The sequence below is a fragment of the Nyctereutes procyonoides genome, unplaced genomic scaffold (assembly GCF_905146905.1).
Source record: "Nyctereutes procyonoides isolate TBG_1078 unplaced genomic scaffold, NYPRO_anot_genome, whole genome shotgun sequence".
Lineage (NCBI taxonomy): Eukaryota > Metazoa > Chordata > Mammalia > Carnivora > Canidae > Nyctereutes > Nyctereutes procyonoides.
The window spans coordinates 45,333,491-45,349,874 of NW_026575131.1; the positions used below are offsets into that span (position 1 = coordinate 45,333,491).

General features: G+C 51.3%; 1 protein-coding gene across 1 annotated transcript in view; it reads left to right on the forward strand.

Moving 5' to 3' along the window:
- UNC13A (unc-13 homolog A) overlaps positions 1-16,384 on the forward strand; it is a 64,598-nt gene that overhangs the window by 15,958 nt on the left and 32,256 nt on the right. The window contains exons 8-16 of the mRNA XM_055344298.1: positions 1,701-1,736; positions 4,649-4,856; positions 8,707-9,246; positions 9,482-9,590; positions 12,156-12,202; positions 15,041-15,119; positions 15,281-15,286; positions 15,735-15,806; positions 16,087-16,306. Coding sequence (XP_055200273.1) covers positions 1,701-1,736; positions 4,649-4,856; positions 8,707-9,246; positions 9,482-9,590; positions 12,156-12,202; positions 15,041-15,119; positions 15,281-15,286; positions 15,735-15,806; positions 16,087-16,306 — 1,317 coding nt within the window. The remainder of the gene's footprint in view (positions 1-1,700; positions 1,737-4,648; positions 4,857-8,706; positions 9,247-9,481; positions 9,591-12,155; positions 12,203-15,040; positions 15,120-15,280; positions 15,287-15,734; positions 15,807-16,086; positions 16,307-16,384) is intronic.

A 16,384-nucleotide genomic window follows, 5' to 3' on the forward strand; every position in this document is an offset into this window, starting at 1 on the left:
ATGAAGGCTGTTTCATTTGCCTGTTTTCTTAGATAGAGAAACTGAGGCCCAAGAGGAGAAGCGACTTGCCCAAGGTCACACACCCAGTAGGAGGCAGAGCTAGGATTTGAACTCAGGTCTGAAGGACTCCAACTGTGCTTCTCTTTCCACTGCTCTGCATCTATTGATAATGATGATGATGATGATGTTCCTCTGACTGTCCCTCCATCGAGGCTAAAGTTTTCAGGAGTGTTTATCTTCCTTGGCCTTGTGGATACTCCAACGCACCTAGACCAGTTCTACATGGGCCAAGGAGATGTCTGTCCTCCGAGTCCTCCGGAGTGGGAAGGAAGTGTCAAACCAAACAGTCTCAGGGCAGAGCCCCCACTCCCAGACATTTTGACCCCACCCCACCTTTCGACCTCTTTCTCCTCTTCCATTTGCTTCCCCATCCCCCTTTCATCCCCCTTCACAGTCTCCCCTGTATCCATTGTCAACCCCCCCACATGCCCAGGATGGTAATGATGGAGCCTGGTGGGTGGAGGAGCTGGGGGACTGCAGTTGAGGGGCCCCGTTTCTACCTTAATATGGGGGTACTATTGAGAAAGTCCTCTGACTTCTCTACCGGGGAAGGAGTCCTCACTGCCCTGAGTAATTACTAATCCCCTCCCTGGTGAGTGGAGTCACTGAAGGATTGGGGTGGAGACAGTAAGAAAGTGGAGGCAGGAGCAGATGACAAAGAACAAACACCTGGAGAGGTGGACTGAAGTGAGTGGTGGGCTCAATTTGAGAATGGAGACCTCCTCCCAGCATTTACCTCTGAGTTCTTTCAAGAATGTTTCGTCACCTCCATTTCTATTTTTTTTAAAGATTTTTATTTATTCATGAGGCACACACACAGAGAGGCAGAGACATAGGCAGAGGGAGAAGCAGGCTCTTCACAAGGAGCCCGATGCGGGACTCGATCCCGGATCCCGGGATCAGGACCTGAGCCGAAGGCAGATGCTCAACCGCGGAGCCACCCAGGCGTCCCTCGTCACCTCCATTTCTTGGAGGGGGCAGCCAAGCAGCAGAGGAGATAGGATTCCAGTCCAAGGCATTTTTTTCCCCCAAGATGCCAGGTTCTGAGGATGAACAGACGGGGGAAGATGTGGTCCTCTCCCTGGCCCTGATGCTTGAAGGCTGTGTGACTTTAGGCTGCTCACTCTACCTCTCTGGGCCCTGTTTCTTCACCTGCAAAAGGAGCAGAATGATTACAACCCACTCATCATGGGTGTTTCCAAGTTTTTTTTGTTTTGTTTTTTGTTTGTTTGTTTGTTTGTTTGTTGTTTTTTTTGTTTCCAAGTTTAGATCACCAGTTCAGTGTTTCTTTCCTTGTATTCCAGAAAGGGCAGGGAAAGAGTAGGGCCTGCTGACTCCAGAGTTCAGAGTTGGAAAACCCTGCACCCAAGTGCCCCCTTTATTACTTTCTGGCTGAGCTTGCAGCCTCTGTGCAAAATGAGGCTATTCTGACTCCCTCCCAAGGTGATGATTGAAGGTGTCACAAATGTCAGGAGTTGAGGTGATATTCTGAGAAGATACTCAGGGCAGGAGGGGATCGGGGTCCTGGGGTTTGAGGAGGAGATGGGGAAAATGAGGAGGATGGGGGAGTACCCCTCCCCATTCCCCCCCCCCCCCCGCTTCCTGCTCCCTTTTATTATCTCTGCCCCTTCTCTTTGTAGGCAACTGGAATTATTTTGGCTGGGGTGAGCAGCAGAGTAAGTACTCAGTTTGATGTTCTGGGAGGCCGTGGGGAAGTGGGTGCCTTGGCAAACCTGAGGCCCCCGTCCCGCCACCGGGGAAGCAGGGAGTCTATGGTGTGCACACCAGGGCCTGACGACTGGCAAGGCCCCTCCCGTGCCTGCCTGTCCCCTGACCATTAATGTCTGTCCTGAGGGTCCTGCTTTGTTTGGTGGGGAGTGGGCACTATTACTGGGGTGGAGGGATTCAGCTGGGAGGAGTGGGCATTTAGACCAGAGACCTGCCTGTCTCCAGCTGGGCGCTGTGACCCCTTCTCCCACTCCCACCCGCGTTCCCCATGTATAATGTCATCTCCTCTCCTGTGACTCCTTCCTCTTTTTGTCTCCCTGTCTTCCTCCTCCACCTGGAAATGAGCTCCAGTGTCACTCAGAGGGTGGTAGATAGGGAGTGAGAGGGTCTCAGAAGGAGCAGCCGGGCAGGGACCAGCAGGCACATAGCATTCCAGAGACCTCAGCTCCCAAACCACCCCCACCCCATCTTCCTCCAATTTAACCCCAGAGGAAGGAGACAAGACACCCCCTACCCCACAACTGGAGGCTCATTTACCTCCCTGAGGAATCGCTCCCTTTTATCCATGTCCTGCTCTTCCCAGAGAAATCCAGTCTTCTAGCCTGAGCATGAATCTTCCTCCTTCCCTCTACCCCACCAGCTGGGAGCTCCTCCACCCGGTGCCCCCTCCCCCATATCCTGATGGACAACCTCCACTATGCCCTCCCTCCAGGACCAGGGAAACTGTTCACAAATACTTTGATACAAAACAATTTGTCAAAAACCGATTTAGCCAAAATAGGCATTTGGTAAACAAGAGGGCTTGGTAACAAACAGTTTGCCACCAACAAATAGTACAGTTAAAAACGAAGACAATTTTGGCTGAAACCAGTTTGGCGAAAGCTGATAAATTGGATCAGGAAGAACAAAGACAATTGGGTCAAAACAAGAGTGGTTGAAAATACCTATTGGGAAGCAGACAATTTGGCAAAAAGCTATTTGGTAAAAGAAGCAGAGTCTGGGTAGAAGCAGAAAGAATCCAATAGGAAGCAATTTGCCCCCAAAACAAGACAGCTTGTCAGGAAAAAATTAATAATTCGGTGAACACACCCACAGCCTCATGCAATTTGGTTGGAAATGTCTTGGCCCAGTCAACAACAGTTTGGTAGGAAGAATGCCCATTTGCCTAAAGACTATACACCCAGGCAATTGGATAGAAAACCAGTTGGTCAAGGGAACAATTTGGTGACACTGACAAATTGTCCAGACTTCCAGGGGGTACTGTCTGGGTTTCAGATCCCCCACTTCAGGCTTTTATGGCCTCACAGTTCCACCCCAATGCCTGCGGGTCTGAGCCATGGAGATTCACATCTGCTTCTGCCTAAAATGCCAGCACTGATGATGGCACAGAGCGCATCAATCAGATGCTGGCCACGTATGACAGGGACAGGATAAAAAGCTTGTAGGTCACAGTGGTCCAAGTCAGATGAGAAACCAGGAAGCCAGAATCACCTTGGTAAGGCCAGCTTCACTAGCTGAAAATGAATGTAAGGTTTCTCAGAATGCTAAATAAATAAATAAATAAATAAATAAATAAATAAATAAATAAATTTGATGTGGTAAACATAAAAAAAAAAGGATCTACTTGTCAAATATATAGAAACAGACACGACTAGCTGGAAAAAATTTAGAAGGTTAAAATAATAAGGCAATAAAAGCACACAAACATCTGGGAAATGAGCCAAAAAAACTTAACAGGCATAAAAAGGGGCAAGCAGCCCTCTTGGTATTTAATATCACCAGTAAATTGATGCCATTGCTGAGAGTACCATAGACCACCCAGTCAGGGGTTTAATTTAATTTTTTTTTGCAGCCCATTTATTTTCAAGTATTGCTTTCTATTTTTTTTTTTAAGAGAGAGCATGCACACGCACACGTGCCCAGGGTGGTGGTGGTGGGGGGGTTGGTGCAAGGAGGAGCAGAGGGAAAGAATCTCAAGCAGACTCCCCACTGAGCCAGACACAGGGTTTGACCTCACAACCCTAAGATCATGACCTGATCCAAAATCAAGAGTGGGGTATTTCATGACTGAGCCACCCAGGTGCCCCTCAAGTGTCACTTTCTAAATAAATGGAGTCTCTCCCGTCCCACTACAATCTAACATCCTTCCACACTGTTCTCTTCTTATCAAGGAAAATAAACCAAACTAAAATGTCCCTTAATTCTCATAAAACACTTGAAGTTCAGCAATTCCACCCTTTTCCATTTTAGTGATAGATTCTGAGTGTGTGGCGGTCTTGCTAACTAAGAATGCAATCCTTTTTGAGGACTATAGTATCTGTCGGAGCCCCTTCTTTCTTCCCACACGTGTGAGTTCAGACCTAAGATCCACACCCTTGGATATCAGGAAATCTCTGAGAGTTAAAGGAAATTTATACTCCACCTTGTCCTCCTGACTTCCCTCTAAACTTTTCCCTGAGTGTGTGACTCCTGTTATGGGAAGCTCACCGTCTGATGGAAAAACTCCTCTTGTTTTCAGAGAGCTTGGACTTTAGCAAAGTCCGTGCTCACATTTGAGCTGAAGGACACACTCCAATTTGTCCTTCTCCTTCTCACATTGTAGGACCTACTTTGGACCCCAAACTCTGAGTCCAGTCCGACTGGCAAAGCAGAGTTTTCCCCTCCCTTATCCTAAAGCCTCTACTTCTATTAACAGGACCCAAGGTCTTTTATTCATTCTGGCCAAGATTCCCCTGCTTGGGTTAGCAGCCACTGAAGATTTCCCTAGTCTGAGGAGTCTGAGAGATTGGGATTGGCTTTCATTGTGTGTTCTCTCTCCCTCCCCTCCTCGCTCTCTCCCCTCCCCTCCTCTCTGTTCTAGATGATGACCCTGACAGTGCAGTGGATGATCGTGACAGTGACTATCGCAGCGAGACAAGCAATAGCATCCCGCCACCCTATTACACTACATCCCAGCCCAATGCCTCAGTCCACCAGTACTCTGTCCGCCCGCCACCCCTGGGTTCCCGGGAATCCTACAGTGACTCCATGCACAGTTATGAGGAGTTCTCCGAGCCACGGGCCCTCAGGTAAACACCGCGGAGAAGGGGATCGATGCGTGTGCATGTGCGTGTACCTGGCTCTGGGCCCCAGAGTGGAGAGAGGGGTAGGGGACTCAGGGAAGCTGGAGATGGAGGTAAGTGGGTTTAGGAAAGCAGCATTCATACTTTCTGGTGGGTAATAGAGCCTTTCTTTCTTTCTTTCTTTCTTTCTTCTTTCTTTCTTTCTTTCTTCTTTCTTTCTTTCTTTCTTCTTTCTTTCTTTCTTTCTTTCTTTCTTTCTTTCTTTCTTTCTGTTTTAAAGATTTTATTTATTTATTCATGAGAGACACAGAGAGATAGGCAGAGACACAGGCAGAAGGAAAAGCAGGCTCTCTGAGGGGAGCCTGATACGGGACTCGATCCCCGGACCACAGGATCACGACCTGAGCCAAAGGCAGACGCTCAACCATTGAGCCACCCCGGTGCCCTAATAGAGCCCTTTCTTTACTCTTGATCTTGTAAGAAAATCTCATACACTTGGTAAAAGACGATCCGTTTTGGCTGAAGAAAGAGGGCTAAGTCAGAAGGCCCCTGAGAGCTGCCCCTGAAAATGGGGGTGCCGTGGCGCTCCCTTTAAGGGCACTGGTTTCTGTGTGCTCTCTGACTGGGCAGGGGAGGGGCGGGTGGAGGAAGAGACAAGCATTCGTGGAGGGTGGTGAAGCATAGTGATGTTGGAAGGACGCCCAGCAAGCAGCCAGCTGGTGGTCCTGGCATGGTCCTGCCCAGCCCTCCCTAATGGCCCGACTCTGGGTTTCTGAATGGGAGCCATGGGCACGGTGACTTGGAGCTGCCCCTGTTCAGTCTAGCCATCATCACTAGTCCCTTGAAAGTAGGCTGTCCTTAGATCTGTTCAGTAGGTGAGTCCCCTGGTGCTCATGGACCATGGCACATCTCAGTGCAGGTGCTGGTCCTCAAGCCTGAGAGGCTGACTCTTGTGTGGGCCCTCCTTCCTCGCTGACCTGATCACCCCAGCCCTGGTTTCCAAACTGAATGATGACAAACATGATATCAAGCAGTTTGAATATTTGTAAATATTCCACTTAGGGTGGTGTCTGAAAGTGCTACACAGTGACCGTTAGGTACACAGCACAAATAATGGAGTTTGGAGCTAACCATGTGCCCAGTGCTGGACCAACGCACCTTCCCTTTGTCATCTCGCTTAATTCTCTGAGTGGGAATACTATTAGTCCTATTTGGCAGATGGAGAATCAAGGCACAAGGTTAAGTCCTTTGTTTGAGGTCACAACAGCTGGTAAGTCATAAGGACCAGTGTTTATTTTTTTTAAAGATTTTATTTATTTATTCATGAGACACACAGAGAGAGGCAGAGACATAGACAGAGGGAGAAGCCTCTCCTGTGGGGAGCCCAATGTGGCACTGGATTCTGGACCCCAGGATCACACTCTGAGCAGAAAACAGATGCTCAACCACTGAGCCACCAAGGTGTCCCAGGACTAGTATTTAGGGTGAACCTACTGGGTACCAAGTAATGGCCTGGTGTGATTTTGGGTTGTGGGTCTTTTTCCAAAATATTTGTTCCCCGAAGAATACATTTCCTTCACTAAAAGCATCACTCGCATTCATTTGCATACTCGAGCTGGCTTCGACATAAGCAATTATGGGAACAAAGTTTCAACGTGTTGGAAATAGCTAAGAGTAAGATATCAAATATTAATAAACTATTAACTTTTTAGAAGAAGGAAAAGTCTTGTTTTGGAGAAAAAGCGCTGGAGAATGACCCTAGCAGCAGACCCAGAGAAAGTGCCAGGAAGTGATTGGTTGGAGGAGTCTGTCTACTGTGGGCATTCCTAGGATGGAATGGAGGGGTGAGGTTGGGGAAAGAGAAGTCCCCTCCTCTTGTGCTGTGGTCAGGCCACACAGGGATGAGGGAGACATTTCAGAAGGAGAGGATGCAGAGGCGGAAATAGCCTGCGTTCCCTTGAGAGTGACTCAAGCTGCACTCCCCAGGCATCCTGGCTGTGCTGCCTGGTGCTGGGTGATCTGAGAGGCTGGGGACACAGGGCCAGACACAAATATCCCAACCCACAGGTCAGGCTTGGCTGGAAGGAGGGACAGGAATGGACACTATAGCAGTGGGCAACGGTAGGGAGGGCTTCCTGGAGGAAGGTGCCTGGGAGATGGTCCTTGAAGGATGAATGAGAAGTCTGATGAAGGGAATTTCAGGCAGAGGAAACCTCTCAGTCACAGACTGGAGAGATTCGAGGTGCCAGATCATGCAGAAGATTCGAGTGCCAGATCATGCAGAAGGCCCTTGGGTGGCTAACTCAGGGGCATGGGAGCCAGGGGAAACATCCGAGTGGGGTGAGAGCTGTGTTGGGACTCAGTATGTCAGAGCCAGACTGCGAGGATGAACCCAAAGCCACGCCTGGGGCAATTTCTGTGGTGCCTAGGGTTGCAGGTGGACCTCAGGGGTATTCATCAGCAGAGAGAGCTTGGAGTCCTTTCCAGCAAGGAAATACCTGATGATCCCCCACCTGTCTCCTGCCATCTACAAGGATGGGCACTAAGAAGCAATCAACTAAACTCATAAATTAGCAAACAATAGCTAGAGGGAGAAACCCCCTTTTGATTCCACAGCATCCCTGGAACTGGGAAAGAGGTCCCAGTCACTGAGAGTGGAGGAAGTATTTAAGACAAGGAATGATGCCTGTTGAGTGACTGAATGAATGATTAGATGGATGCATGATGGCCCATGTGTCACGCTGCCACCCTCAGGCAGAGATAGATGTTTCTTCTAGTCATGTCCCCACGATCCAGGGGGCATATTAGGACCTGACTTGGCCAGAGGGTGGGGGAAACTCTCTCAAAGAAGTGACATTTCGATGGGCACCAAAGGATTTTGCCAGATAAAGCAGGTGAGGAGAGGGGTTCCTGGCAGAGGGCACAGCCAGGGCAAAGGCCTAGAGAGGGCCATGAGTGTAGGGTTTTGGAGGAACAGTGAGAAAGCCGATGTGGCTGGAGCAGAGGGGAGGGCAGGCAGCACTGAGAGAGATGATGTGGGGAGGCTGGAGGGTTTGGGCCACACTGGGTGTGGGGCACGGCACAGATTTTATTCCCAGGGCTCTAAGGAGCTACAGTGGGGTTTGGGGCAGGGAGGTATGCGATTGCGCTTGTGATTCCAAGAAGCTCCTCTGTGGTTCCATGGGAAGCAGGTCCTGTTGGGGGCAGGAGTGGACGTTGGGGCTGCATCTGGTGGAAATGGCAGAGCCTGGACTAGGGTGGGGCCCAGGGCGCCAGACAGTGGCTGCATTTTGCAAATGTTTTTGAGGTGGAGCGGAGGAGCTAGACTGCAGGGTGGGCTGTGAGTGGAGGTGGAGGCAAGGAGTAGAGGCAGGGAGGCATGGGTCCCTGGTGAATGGAGGAGGCTTGGTGGTAGGAGGACCGGGTTGAGGTTTGGGGACATCAGGAGCCAGGCGTGGCATGTTGAATTTTCATCAGGAGCACGAAGCCTCCAAAGACTGGAGGTGAGGGTGCTGAGTGGGGTCCCCAGCATGTGAGAGGAGCATTTGCAGCCTCCACAGTGCGTGGACAGGAGTGAGGCACCGTGGGTCATCAGTGATCACTGATGTCATCCTTACAGTTTACTGCCTGTACCTCCAGAGGGGGAAATGCCAGGAGTTTTTGTTTCTTTTGTTCATGGCTGTGTCCGTGTCCCCCCACCCCCACCTCCCAGTGCCTAGGGCACAACCTGGTGCACAGAAGGTACTTAACCGATGCTGAGTGGATGCCTGGGTGACGGAACCTCAGGGTGTTCCCTGGGGCTGGGTCAGGAGGTGGCTCCGTGCCTCCGCCGCTGAGCCCTGGCTCGTCCCCACAGCCCCACCGGCAGTAGCCGCTATGCCTCCTCGGGAGAACTGAGCCAGGGCAGCTCACAGCTGAGCGAGGACTTCGACCCCGACGAGCAGAGTCTGCAGGGCTCCGAGCTGGAGGACGAGCGGGACCGGGACTCGTACCACTCCTGCCACAGCTCGGTCAGCTACCACAAGGACTCGCCGCGCTGGGACCAGGACGAGGAGGAGCTGGACGAAGAACTGGACGAAGAGCTGGACGAGGATCTGGAGGACTTCCTGGAGGAGGAGGAGGAGCTGCCTGAGGATGAGGAGGAGCTGGAGGAGGAGGAGGAGGTGCCTGATGACATAGGTAGCTACACCCAGCGTGAAGAGGTGGCCGTGGCTGAGCCCAAGGACTTCAAGCGTGTCAGCCTCCCGCCGGCGGCATCTGAGAAGGCGGAGAAGGCTCCAGCTGTACCTGCTGAGGCCCACGACGTGCCCAAGGCGGCCCCTGAACCAGCGGCACCGGAGGAGGTGCCCACAACTGAGCGGGCACCTGAGCCGGAACCCCCCAAGTCCGAGGAGAGGTAGTGAGAGGGGACCGAGGGGCTGTCGCGGGGTCAGCGGTGCTGCGATGGGGTCAGCATGGACCTGGGGAGTGGAGGGGAGTTTGTCACGGGGTCATGGGTTGGGGAGCGGAAGGGGTACTGAGGCCCATCACAGGGGAAGGGCCAGAGAGGCCACGGAGGGCCTGATGTCACTCGGAGGGCGGAAGGTCAAGGGAGGGCCGTTCCCGGAGCCTCACGACGCCCCTTGCCCCAGTTTCAGGCGACGAGAGGATGAGGAAGGCCAGGAGGGTCAGGACTCCATGTCCAGGGCCAAGGCCAACTGGCTTCGAGCCTTCAACAAAGTGCGGCTGCAGCTGCAGGAGGTGAGTGAAAGCAGCCGCCTGCGGGGTGGGGCCCATGCCCGCCCACACCCGTGCGGGGTCGGGGTGGGGGGTGGGGGGGTGAGGTGGGAGGTGGGGGGGTGAGGCTGGGGGTAGGGGATCAGTGCTCCCACTTCTCCACCACGCCCATCATCTCCGCCCCCCCTCCTTTCCCAGGCGCCGCCCACACGAGCCATGACACGCCCACGGAGGGCTTGGCCACGCCCACTCCCGCGCCCCACTCTGGGCTTTCTATGGCTCCACCCATGCCCACCTGGCCCCATCCACACCTGTCCTAGTCGTCCCCCCATTCCTGGCCCAGCCCCTGTCCGATCGGACCCCTCCCTGGCCCTAGCTACACCTTGGCTTCGTCTGTTCTCACCCAAGCCTGCCGGTCCTCTTCCCCAACTGCCCCCACCAAGGCCCAGCCCAGCCTCCCCCATGCCATGCTGGAATTCTGAGTGGGGAAGAAGAGTTGAGCTGGAACCTGGAGCCAGGTCATAGTTATGCCATTCAGAGGTCCAGTTCATGGATAGGGGTAGAAGTTAGGGATAGGAATAGAGGTCAGAGTTAGGGCAGCTGTTCGAGATCAGAGGTCAGGGTTAAAATTGGTGTTAGGGGGAGGAATCCATGCCTGAGGTCACATTGGGTACCAGTGTCAGGGTTGGGGAAAGGTCTGCGGTCTGGTCAGAGAAGAAATTAAGTGAAAGATTAGCGTTAGAGTCAGGGTGACTGCTCAGATGGGCAGGAAGATTGAGGCCATTCATATATCTCTTCAGTTGCTCAAGCCACCCTGGGTTGGCGCCAGATCAGTGCCCTTATGCAAGGGGACCTTCCAAACTAGGGTGGGGGTGGCAATAGGAGGTTCTAAATAAACTCCCAAAGTCCTAGACCATCAAACATCAAAGCTACATGGGATCCCTGGGTGGCGCAGCGGTTTAGCGCCTGCCTTTGGCCCAGGGCACGATCCTGGAGACCCGGGATCGAGTCCCACATCGGGCTCCTGGTACATGGAGGCTGCTTCTCCCTCTGCCTGTGTCTCTGCCTCTCTCTCTCTCTCTGTGACTATCATAAAAAAAAAAGATTATTAAAAAAAAACATCAAAGCCACAGAAATTTCAAGTCAAATTTCTTACTTTTTTAAAGATTTTATTTATTAATTTGAGGGAGAGACAGAGATAGCGACAGAGATAGTGACAGCATGAGCAGGGAACAGAGGGAGAAGCAGGCTCTCTGCTAAGCAGGGATCCATCCCAGGATCCATCTCAGGATCCCGGGATCATGATCTGAGCCAAAGGCAGACGCTTAACCCACTGAGCCATTCAGGTGCCCCAAATTTCTTATGTTTTTTCTTAATTTATGTTTTAAAACTGAATTTTAGGGGTACCTGGGTGGCTCAGTCAATTAAGTATCTGTCTTTGGCTCAGGTTATGACCCCAGGGTACTGGGATCGAGTCCTGCATCAGGCTCCCTGCTCAGCGGGGAGCCTGCTTCTCTTTCTCCCTCTGCCATTCCTCCTGCCTGTGCTCTCTGGCTCTCTCTATCTCTCTGTCAAATAAATAAAAATATCTTTTTTAAAAAACCCAGAATTTTATTTTTTAACTAAATAATAGGTTCACATGATTCTAAATGCAAAGGGGAGAAAAGAATACACAGCATAAAGTCTGTTGAATAACTTTCATTAAGTCAGCAAATTAAGTGAAAAAACAGCAGCTACCCTTGTAATGAAATCAGTAATATGACAATAAATAAATAAATAAACATGGGCAGCCTTCTGGGTTTCACAGAAGGGGTGTAAAGCTATTCCAAGGCAATCAGGAAAACTTCCTGGAGGAGGTGATACCCAAAATACTTCAATGATACTTCAGAAGAGAGAGCTGGACCCTTCCCACTCTTCCATCACCCTGCCACCCTTTAGTTACATAGGAGGTGGGGAAGTCAGCCCTGGGTCTACACTGAGATACGAATGATAAATGGAAGCTGGTCAAGTGCAGTAGGTGGGAGGGCATATAAAGAGCTAGCACAGGGACACCTGGGTGGCGCAGCGGTTGAGCATCTGCCTTTGGCTCAGGGCATGATCCTGGGGTCCTGGGGTCAAGTCCTGCATCGGCTCCCCGCAGGGAGCCTACTTCTCCCTCTGCCTATGTCTCTGCCTCTCTCTTGAATAAATAAATAAATCTTAAAAAAAAAAAAAGAGCTAGCACAGTTCAGGCAAAGGCCCTGGGGTCTGAGATCAGATGAGCAGGTGAAGCTGGAAGAATGACAGACTCTTATGAGTACTTGAGCCAGCCCCGGAGAATCCCAGGAATAGAGAGCAGGAGCTCTTGTTGGAGTTGATACCAACACATCCCCGTTCTGATAGACAAGGAGACCGAATTCTACTGAGATTGGTGATAAAGAGGTGCTCTTCTCTCCCCATTTTACAGATGGACAAACTGAGGTCCAGAGAAAACTTAAAAACACACAATGAGGACTAGGACCCAGCCCAAAGGGGAGACAAAAGTGGGTGGGGAGCCTAGCCTGGCCTGAGGAGAGGCTGCCACACTGACCATATCTGTCTGTCCCACAGGCCCGAGGAGAAGGAGAAATGTCTAAATCGCTGTGGTTCAAAGGCGGGTGAGTAACGGAATTGTGGGGGTAGAAGAAACTTTTGAACCTAGAGCTTGAGACTGCTTTACCTCATAGCCTCTGCCCCATGAGGGCAGCAAGGGGTTCCATTTAGACAGGGGACAGACCAAGTGACAGGTCAGGTGAAATAATGTGCCTCTATCCTAAGACATTCACTATAGACAGAAGCCAAAGACAGTGACACATTAAATCCTCATAACACACCCACGGGAGGCCGGCTACTCCTATTTTACAGGTGGGGAAACTGAGTCCAAAGAGGTACATGCCTCACCCCAGCCGCTTGTATTACTCAAGACCATTCTCCCCTAGAAATAAATATAAGATAAAGGAGGAGCCTATTTCCGGCGGCAATACCTCTGTAATCCTGGAGTGCATTTTTTGCTTTGATTCCGGTTTTTAAATATCCCAGATCATCGCTGTGGTTGCTGGGTCTTTAATGAGAACCATTTGGGCTTCCATGGAGCATTTTGTCATATCTGACTTCTTAAGTTTCTAATTTTCGGGGCTTTCTTTTCTTTCAGCATCTGAGTGGTGAGGTTAGAAGATGTAAAAGATATTTTTAAATTCCACTAATGTTTTAAAATTAGCAGCAGGAGGGTGACCGCCTTCCCTTGTACATCCTCTGCACACAGAGGCGCGGAGACACAAGCTGTGACTTCCAGATGAGCAGGTGTGCTGGGTGGGGAGCCCCGGAAGCAGGGACCGACACGGGGATACACACATGATTTATGGAGGAAGCACCCTCAAGAGAAATGTGTGAGGCAGGCAGGGGGAGGCAGGAGGAGCAGCCAAGCACGGATGTCATGTCGTTCAGGAGTCACCGTGCCTCTGCCTGATTCTGCAGGGAGCTCTGGCACGTGAGTAGTACCCCAGGGCTTGTCCAGAGTCATTGGCTGCCAGGCACCTCTCTCACCGGCCCATGGGAAGCTTCTGGAGAGGAGCCACCCCTGAAACTTCTTTGGGATGAGAGCACCTCTCAGTAAAGTGAATTTGTACAGGCCACAGTGGCCTCCGCCGCAGGGCTCATTCAGATCCACCAGCTACGCCAACACTGCCAAGAGGCAACAGCGCACATTTCCAGCTCCCTTGTTCCCATCAGCTTTGAAGTCACTCCTTCCAGAATAGATTTTAAAATTTCATTTATTTATCTGAGAGAGAGAAGGAGAGAGCGAGCATGAGGGGTGGGGGAGAGAGACAAGCAGACTCTCCGCTGAGCAGGGAGCCCGACGTCTGGGGATCATGACCTGAGCCGAAGGCAAATGCTTAATCGACTGAGCCACCCAGGCGTCCCGTTCCAGAATAGATTTTATTTATTATTTATTTATATATATTTTAAAGATTTTGTTTATTTACTCATGAGAGACACACAGAGAGAGGCGGAGACACAGGCAGAGGGAGAAGCAGGCTCCATCCAGGGAGCCCGATGTGGGACTTGATCCTGGGACTTCAGGATCATGCCCTGGGCCGAAGGCAGATGCTCAACCACTGAGCTACCCAGGCGTCCCTATTTATATATATTTTTAAAGCTTTATTTATTCATGAGAGACAGAGAGAGAGAGAGAGAGAGGCAGAGAGAGAAGCAGGCTCCCCGCAGGGAGCCGGATGTGGGACTTGATCCCGGATCCTGTTATCATGCCCTGAGCCAAAGTCAGATGCTCAACCGCTGAGCCACCCAGGTGTCCCCCAGGAGATTGTAAATCTACATACCTATTTCCAATTTTGAGCAGAGGGAAAGACTTCATGAATATTTTAGTATATTATTTAGATTTGCTTTAATTCAAATTTTCATTAAACTTGGGCAACTGGGGCACCTGAGTAGCTCAGTGGTTGAGCGTGTCTGCTTTTGGCTCAGGTCGTGATCCCGGGGTCCTGGGATCGAGTCGCGCATCAGGCTTCCAGCAGGGAGCTGCTTCTCCCTCTGTCTATGTTTCTACTTCTCTCTCTGTGTCTCTCGTGAACAAATTTTTTTTTTCGTGAACACATTTTTTAACAAATTAAAAAAACAAAACGTGGGCAACTGCATCATCTCCCATTTCCCAGATGAGGAAGCTGGTGTCCAGTGTCTTCATCTCCTAGGGCCACTAGGACAAACTATCACAAATGAATAGCTTAAAACAACAGAAATAGGGACGCCTGGGTGGCTCAGCAGTTGAGCGTCTGCCTTTGGCTCAGGGTGTGATTCCGGAGTCCCAGATCGAGTCCCACATCGGGCTCTCTGCGTGGAGCCTGCATCTCCCTCTGCCTGTGTCTCTGCCTCTCTCAATCTGTGTCTCTCATGAATAAATAAAATAAAATAAAATAAAATAAAATAAAATAAAATAAAATAAAATAAAATAAAATAAAATAAAATAAAATAAAATAAAATAAAAAGAAATAGATTCTCTTATAGTTCTGGAGATCAGAATTCCAAAGTCAGTTGTTGGCTGGCCCACACTCCCTCTGACACCTGTAGGGGAGAACCCGTCTTTGCCTTGCTAGCTGCTGGTAACTGCTGGCAATCCTCAGGGTTCCTTGGTTTGTAAATGTGTCACTCTAATCTCTGTCTCTTGTCACATTGCCATCTCCCTTTTTATAAAGACACCAGTTATACTGGATAAGGGGCCCACCTACTCTAGGATGACCTCATCTTAACTAATTATATCTGCGATGACCCCACTTCCAAATAAGTCCACATTGTGAGGTTAGTGGGGGGGGGCTAGGACTTAAATGGATCTTTTCCGGAAATACGATTAATCCTGGGGGAGATCAAGTAATGTCCGGGCCTCAAGTGATGTCTATTGGAGGAAGAGGGAAGCCTGGGTTCTTGACATCCTGTGTGTGTTGCAGCCCTGGAGGTGGCCTCATCATCATTGACAGCATGCCAGACATCCGCAAGAGGAAGCCCATTCCACTCGTGAGCGACCTGGTGAGCCCCTGGCCCTCTCCTCCCCCAGCAGAGGAGGACTGCCATAGCAGTACTCAACCTATACAACTGCCCATGGCAGTCCTGGGACTGGGAGCTGGCAAAGTGTTCTCTGGAACTAATGTAATCTGATTTCTACCCTATCTGCTGCACGGACACCTTAGGCCATGGTGAGTGATGGTAACCTGGGCTTCCAATCTCCATCTCTTCCCCAGACCATCCACCCTGCCACTAGGATCTTTCAACTGGCCCCAACCCATGGGTTTTGGGGAGAAGGACCCTCCATATCCTAAAGTTTATGGGTGGGGGAGAGAGCAGGTGATCCCTGACTTTAGTTCATGGGGTGGCTGGTAGTTTTGTTCTGTGGCTGGCAATCACGCCAAGTGCAGCTCTTGAGTCTGGTGGGGGATGGGTGAGTCAGGGGTGTGAGGCTGCACACTTCTAACCCAGAACCTGTAAAACTTTCCAATTCTTTCCTGGTTCTGCTCCTGCTGCTGTGACCTGTTTTTCCTATTCGCGGCTGTGGCCCCAAACTATGGCTGTGGATTCTGCTTGTGGTGACAACCCCTTGGGTGTGAATCCACCCCTGTGACTCCCTGGATGATCTCCCTGCCCCAGTCCCTGGTCCAGTCCAGAAAAGCAGGCATCACCTCAGCCTTGGCCTCCAGCACTTTGAACAACGAAGAGTTGGTGCGTGGGGGGCCTCCCCTTCCACTGGTTGAGGGCTGGGCTGGGCTGGGGGCTCCTGGAGGAGGAGGAGGAGGAGGAGGAGGGTGTGGCAGAGACGCGCATTCCTCGCTCTCCAGAGTCTGGTTTCCAGAATTGGGTTGTGCAACATCTTGCCAACTCGATCTGTGCAGGGAGCCGTGGTCGCACAGGCAGGGGGAGGGACTGAGAGTTGACTATACTCAGCAAGGGGATGAGCGTGAGGCAGGACAGAGCCCCACGCCTCCCCCCTCCCTCCCCTCAGAAAAACCACGTTTACAAGAAGACCCTGCAAGCCTTAATCTATCCCATCTCCTGCACGACGCCGCACAACTTCGAGGTGTGGACGGCCACCACGCCCACCTACTGCTACGAGTGCGAGGGGCTGCTGTGGGGCATCGCGCGGCAGGGCATGCGCTGCACTGAGTGCGGGGTCAAGTGCCACGAGAAGTGCCAGGACCTACTCAACGCAGATTGCCTGCAGCGTGAGCGCGGGGCTGGAGGGGCGGGGCCCCGCGGAGGTGGGGGCGGGGCTTCCTGACTGCAGGATTGGGGGGCGGGGC